Here is a 6,927-nt window from a genome sequence, read left to right on the forward strand (position 1 = left end):
TGATATTATTTTCCTATTGTATAGTCACTGTACCCGAGAGTTCGTAGCGTCCTACAATGGAATAAACTTTTAACGGCGAAACTTCCCCGTCCGTTGGCGTAGCGGTGATCACGTGGTCTCTCAGCGTAACAGAGCGGAGGATGTCGAGGCTCGGAGGAGAAGTGAACCTTCGAGAAACACGCCAAGGTGGGGTGAGGGTGAGTGTTCAGGAGTTTGCGCTTTCAGAATGGCGAACATTTCTCGTTCTTCCGATGAACAAGCCGCCCGACGCGAGAACGGGCACGTCGTCGCTGAACCAACCGCGACGTTTGCGCAAGAGAGGCCGAAGCTAAGCGCCAACGAAGGGAAGACTAAAAAAAAAAGCAGAAGTACGATATAGCCTGATGAAGGACGGTCATAGGCTTCGCTGTTTCGACAGTGTTCGCGAAGTGGAGCTGGCTGGATTTTTTTCTAAACACAAATTTGTATTCCAGTACTTGCAGACTCAGGGAGAGCTAACCGCTTTCCCATAGTACAGTACATAGCACTGCAAGATCGTCGAATATTTTTTCGAAGCAATTGGATAACAGCATATGTGTCAACGTGAGGCGGCGCCACACGTGTTCGCCACATGCTCGAGCATACCTGTAGCAGCACTTGCCACCCATGCGAGTGTATGAGTGTAAGTTTCCTGTTTGGCTTTCCACGAGTGATTCGTTGCCTGCCATAATGACTTATAGCGCAATGGGACAGACATATGATAATTGTGTCTTCATGCATGTATGCTTGCCGTTTGTACAATCTCTTTGTTACCTGATGCGGGTATGTGGTCGCCTAGAGCGTTGTTAGCAGTGTCATATAAAAATTCCCGGTGTGGATAGCTAGTTCTTACGAACAGCTTAACGCTCTCCCAAAAATCGTAAATTTTTCTAAACACAGACGTTTTAAGTTCGAAGACCGCTATGGGTATCCCGTAGTAGAATGCACACAGAGTAACTGTATATGGTTCTTTTAGGAGCCATATACAGTAGTTATAAGTACGTATATGGCTCAAAGTAACTGTATATTGCTTAGAGGTAATGTGTCCGTATATGGCTTAATGTTGCTGTACGTCGCTCCTTTGGGAGCCATATGCAGTAACTCTAAGTGCGTATATGGCTTAAAGTAACTGTATATTGCTTAGAGTTAATGTGTCCGTATATGACTTAAGGTTGCTGTACATCGCTTCTTTGGGAGCCATATGTAGTAACTCTAAGTGCGTATATGGCATAAAGTAACTGTATATTGCTTAGAGTTAATGTGTCCGTATATTGCTTAGGGTTGCTGTGCATCGCTTCTTTGGGAGCCATATACAGTAACTCTAAGCGCGTATATGGCTTAAAGTAACTGTATATTGCTTAGAGGTAATGTGTCCGTATATGGCTTTGATTTGCTGTACATCGCTCCTTTTGGAGCCATATACAGTAACTCTAAGTGCGCAATACTCTAAATCGCTTCATTTTTTCAAAGCGAAGCTTTCATAACTCGCAGGCTTCGGTTGCGGCGTTGATGTACGCAAAAAAACCACGCGCCGACGAGCTTACAGAAGGCGCGTTGGACACATGCGCGTTTGTATCCGCCGTTTTCCAATAACTGATGCTCTCTCGATCGTGGGCTCGGCGGCCGTTTCTGATATGGCAATCTGATCTTTTATCGAGGCCACTTGTCATTTCACGTTGCCTTAATTGTTGCCCGGATATGAATGCATGACCGTCGTTGTTGCCCGCAGGAACAAAAGTGTTGCGCTGCTAAGCACATAGATGACGGTTTAATTCCTGACATGGAGGAACGAAACAGTAAGTGGGAACATCGCGCAATGCGAGAGAAAAAAGAAAGAATTAAAGAAACAAACAAAGAAATAAAGACGGAAAGAAAGAAAGAAAGAAAGAAGAAAGAAGAAAGAAAGAAAGAAAGAAAGAAAGAAAGAAAGAAAGAAAGAAAGAAAGAAAGAAAGAAGAAAGAAGAAAGAAAGAAAGAAAGAAAGAAAGGAAAACAGTACCTCAGATATGCAGACGCCAACCTTCGCTTGCCCCCATTTTCCCGGTAAAGGAAGGGCTCCTGAATTCTTTTTTTCTAATCACGAAAGATTCGTTTGTACTCAGAAACAGCGCCACCGTTCACCGATGAAAGGCGTAGCAGAGTATAGCGTTCCTCATTGAATTTCGCTATGATGGTCTGCAAAGTTTGGTAGGAAATATAGCAGCAGAGTTCTTTCATCTGCATGCCTCCTCCCTTATCCCTTTCAGACGCCACCTGTGATGAACTGTCTGCAAATGTGTGAAATCGATGCAGCGTTATTTCAAGAGACTCAGAAGTCCATTTCAACAAAAATAGTTTCATATGTTAGTTTATGTGTGCTATAGTAATTAGTCGTAACTAAGATGTAAATAAATATCTGTTAATCCTGATGCCATTGATGCTCTTTTGGCATAAATAGAATGAAATGTCAGGCTAGAAATATAGTGCAAATTCATTTTTGGTTACGTCCACTTTGAGCAAAGAAAAATTATACTTTTCACATGGCTCGCAGAAAGCGGCACGTCGAATGACTCGTCGAACGTGGTTAGTGCCTTCAGCAAAGTGTTGAAATGCAACAATACACTGCAAAATGAAGTTAAACGAAGACAAACTTATTATGCAGAAGGCTCTATTAATCCAAAGCTCGATATATATCGCTCTTGCTTAGCCCCTAGTTGATACAAATAGCAAAAACAAGTGGTGTACACAATTGTGTACATAGCGTATCAAAGGGTTAATGCCCTTGAATATCAGGATAAAGCATGATGGTGCTCCTTGGCATGAACTCCCTCTATGGCATTGCTTAGGAATAAGCCTTCACACTATTCGCGTAGCAACTCCGAAAATTTTCAATTTTGCACGTGTATGTATACACACACACACATAAAAACGCACGCACTAACATACATAAAAAGGGTAATTGACCCCCCCCTCCCACCACACACACACACACACCGAGAAAAAGGTACCGGCTACGACCCTGCGTCGCACCCACGCCTACGCAACGCTTGGGCCTGTGTGTGTATTTGGGCGCCTTCACCGAGATGTTCTTGTGGCGCCCTCGAAAGATGTTTAATGCAACATCTTGTGGCATCCGAAAGTGCTGCTGCTATGCGGGTTGCTGATCACTGCGGCCAAGGAGCCCCGCTGTGTAGTTTCACTTTATGCGCTTAGGTGGCGCAGGAAGTCCAAGGAGGACAAATGGGCTATATAGCGGAAGGTGTGGCTTGAAACTTTTAAAACGGTTATCAAGAGTACTACACCATCTCATAGGTGAGCTATGAGAGTAAAATTTTACCTTCGCACTTGCTCATAGGTAATCGCTAGCAAAGAAATTGAATTTTGTAATGGTTTTATTTCGTGTCATGAAAATGACACGGAACAAGTAGTCACATGCAGAAACACATTGAGATCAGCACCCAGACGGGGTAGTTTGTCTATTGGCGCATCAACATCAGTATGTGAACTTATGCGAGTCCTTGATTATCTTGCTTCCACGTTCAATTTATACGGCTTTTTGTAGACATTTTTTTGGAAATGAACTTACAGAGAACTAAAGCGTTTTATAAGTACTAAGGTGCACCGGCTAAATACAGAAAGCTTTTTCTTCATAAGTTGGAAAAAGCTTCTCGCATCCCTTTTCTCGACAACTGTCAGATCACCATAAGACTTATTTTCCGAACAATTTAGCAAAGCCGGGAGAACTTACGTGTTTGAATGCTTAGCACAGCTATTATAGGGGGAGTGAATCTATGGTAAAGTTTTCTTAATTGCAAATGTGAGAGTATATTTATATTATATATAATATATATATATATAATATATATATATTATATATATTATATATATATAATCTAGCTGTGGGGTGCATTAAACAATATGTCAGATATAATATCCGTTCAGGATTGACGCCAAGACCATTTTTTGCAGCATCTTGTACCGATTTGAGGCTGGGGCAATGCAGGTCACCTTAAAATTTTGTACAGGGAGCCGCGTCGCTACGTTTCCATTTGCACATTTGGTTTGCCGTGGAATCTGTAAGGAGTGCTGCAGAAGTGGTTTCTACACGCTTAATCAGGCCCTGGCTAAGTGCTGGCTATATCCAGGAAACTAGAAGGAAAATGTCAGGCTTCCTGGCTGTATCTTAACACTTTAAGCGGGACCTGGTGAAGAGTGTTGCGAGGCTAAAGCCCTTCGAACATAGAAAAAACCTACATTTTGACCATATAGACAAGATTACTGAGGTATTGGGGTTGTTGGTCATCACGTTGGCGAGAATGAATGAGACTGCTGTCAGAAAAGAAGTTACAGGACTGTATGAACAATCAATGTAATACAAATGCTATGAATTATGTCTGCTTCAGTTGTTACGTGAAGAGCCGATCTTACTCTGCTTTAAGTTGCCCTTCTCCTTAAGTGAACTAGCACAACTCTTTCTTTACTAATTTGTACATACCAGTGTGTGTACGCTAACCTTTGAGTCAGGTCGTGAGTGCAAATGCTTATGAGTTTACATTCATCACGATTTCGCAGAACTGAATATGATGCGGACAGACCTTACTCAAGCACGCACACATTTTCTTCACGAGCAACATTCCAATACTGTGTCTTCTGCTGGTCGCATAATAATCTACCTTTCCTATTTTCACAGAGACGTGTGCTGGGAACAGGTCGAGTAGTTCCACTAACTGGCTAACGCAGCAAACCAACATCGCATATCCATGTTCTTAATTATAAGTACTTACAAGTGCCTCAGGTTCCTGAGCTTCTCGAAGGCTTGGTTTTCGATAATCTGCAACTGGTTGCTGTCCAGCAGCCTGCACGTAAGTCGTAGACATTTGTACACGTTCGAGTGAATGCAAACGTATGGTATACGACACAGGAAAGAGCGCCCCATACAGTTCTTGACACAATGGGCAAAACTAGTTTGCCGTTGGAAGAATATGCACGCTGTAATCTTGTCAAACAAGTAATATTTCATCACTTTAGTAGCTCTAGTTCTCCCACTTCATGCCATGAAAAATAGCTCGTTGGTGGTGCATTCTATCGTAATACGCGCGTATCTCATTCATTTATTTAGAGGTTTTACGTACTGAGGTGTTCATTAAAAAAATGTTGTTGCATACCTTCAGCAGCAAATGGCGCCCTGGAATGAGGGCTCCACCCTCTAGGATTCCGCAAGCAAAAAGCAATAAAGTTTTTTTTTTACTGCTACTACCTTTCTGAATAATAAAATACGTATTCATTACTAGAGTCACATGTCACTCTCCATAACGCAGGTTCATTATTTGTGCGTAGAATTTTTGTCAGAACATGGGTCGTAAGAGGCGCGTTAGATATTATATAGTTTGAGGCTATTCATTCAGTTAGGAAGTGTCAATCATGTAGTGAGAGATGTGGCGTGCTGCAAATACTTACAAGGCATCTAGGTGGGGCAGTTCTTGAAATGCGTTCGCCGGTATGCGTTGTATGTTGTTGAAGCGCAGGTCACTTCGGTGTTCACGTAACACATGAGCGAGAAAAAAAAATACAATTAGCGCCAAAATTCTTTCCTAACCATCAACGAAAACCAATTCGCACTTCAACTGTACGGTGCGCACATTTCCTACCACGCTTTTGTGCAGTGAATTTCCACTTCTAACAGAGTATATTCAACAAATGATTTTCCTTAAATTTATGGTGCACTCAGATTCCTCTAACGTTTGTAAAAAGTGCATTCTTCTATAATTGTTACCCTCGATTGTTGAAAATTATGTATGCCATCTTTAGGTGTTACTTGTCAATGAATATGTAAACCAATAAATCCTTACCTTCTATTTAATATTGAAGATATAGGAAGTAAGTAGCAGCAAAGAGACGGCTTGAGAAATTCTCACCATCCTGACACCTCATAAATCCTGCTACACATGTCAGCGGAACAGACGCAAATTGAAACCACTATACCGAGGCTTCCTTTTCATTACTTTACGCGTCACTATAGCGAATGTCCAACCGACAAGCGTATATCTTACGATGGAGAAATCCCTCAGAAACGCTGGGAATAGAAAGAAAATACACTGCGTATTCAACTTAGATCATGCAACCAGGGCTCCCGATGTCACGTGCTTTGTGATGGTGCTGGTGACTCATCTTCTAGCATGTAATGAGCTCTCGCCTTTTGAGACCCTGGCAGTGGCTGCCATACACGCGACGATATATAGAGGCGATTATTTTCACGGCGACGTCCTCTGGAAGGCGACTAGATTGCGTAAGCGTGGTCGCTTCTGAACCGCGAAGCTTCGAGTTGCCATCAGCCGAGATGTTACTTCCAAGGCCTTAGATTATTTCTCTGCCGGTTCTTTTCTCGTTTTGCCTGTTTATAGCTGAACGATAATGCTCGACGCACTTCTTCACGGTCTAGTCGTTTCGATGTCAAGGATTTGGCCGCCTTGATCATGGAAAGCTGTACACAAGGTCTTGGACAAGCTTGTGTGCTTTCGCCGCATAGAGACTGCTTCTGCAGTTACCCTTCCGGAACGGCCGCTGTGTACTTGCGAAAAAAAAATAAATATTTGAGACTATATCGCCTTTGGAACCACTAAAACTATCGAATAGCAGTTAACTGCAGGATATATAGAAATTATGCCACAAATGTAATACTTTTGGCACTTAACAGTTTGCAGTGCCTAGTAGTAGGCCGTGGCAACATCTGGCCAACTTTTATGTCCTGTGACATTTAGTTTGTGAGATATTGTGTTTTGTGTGAGCTTTTTATGACGAGTGGACACCTTTTTTTTTTAATTTTAAGAACAAGGACTAAGTGTATGAACGTTCGCCATGTGCTATTTTGTATAGTTTTGTTTTTCCGCTACTTTGCGACGGCAACCCTTATTCAAATAAGAGGGTGCAGCC

The 6,927-nt window shown here is 42.3% G+C and overlaps 1 protein-coding gene across 6 annotated transcripts in view; it reads right to left on the reverse strand.

Moving 5' to 3' along the window:
• The window catches only part of LOC119371776 (peroxidasin homolog), an 88,978-nt gene that overhangs the window by 67,542 nt on the left and 14,509 nt on the right, over positions 1-6,927 (reverse strand). For 2 of the 6 annotated variants that reach the window (XM_049419908.1, XM_049419907.1), the window contains exons 2-3: positions 5,455-5,526; positions 4,782-4,853 (exon numbers count right to left, since the gene is read on the reverse strand). The exons of 2 other annotated variants lie outside the window; for them this stretch is intronic. In XM_049419908.1, the coding sequence (XP_049275865.1) occupies positions 4,782-4,853; positions 5,455-5,526 (144 nt within the window). The remainder of the gene's footprint in view (positions 1-4,781; positions 4,854-5,454; positions 5,527-6,927) is intronic. 2 more of the 6 variants (XM_049419909.1, XM_049419906.1) reach the window with 1 other exon arrangement.

This window comes from Rhipicephalus sanguineus, chromosome 10, assembly GCF_013339695.2.
Source record: "Rhipicephalus sanguineus isolate Rsan-2018 chromosome 10, BIME_Rsan_1.4, whole genome shotgun sequence".
NCBI lineage: Eukaryota > Metazoa > Arthropoda > Arachnida > Ixodida > Ixodidae > Rhipicephalus > Rhipicephalus sanguineus.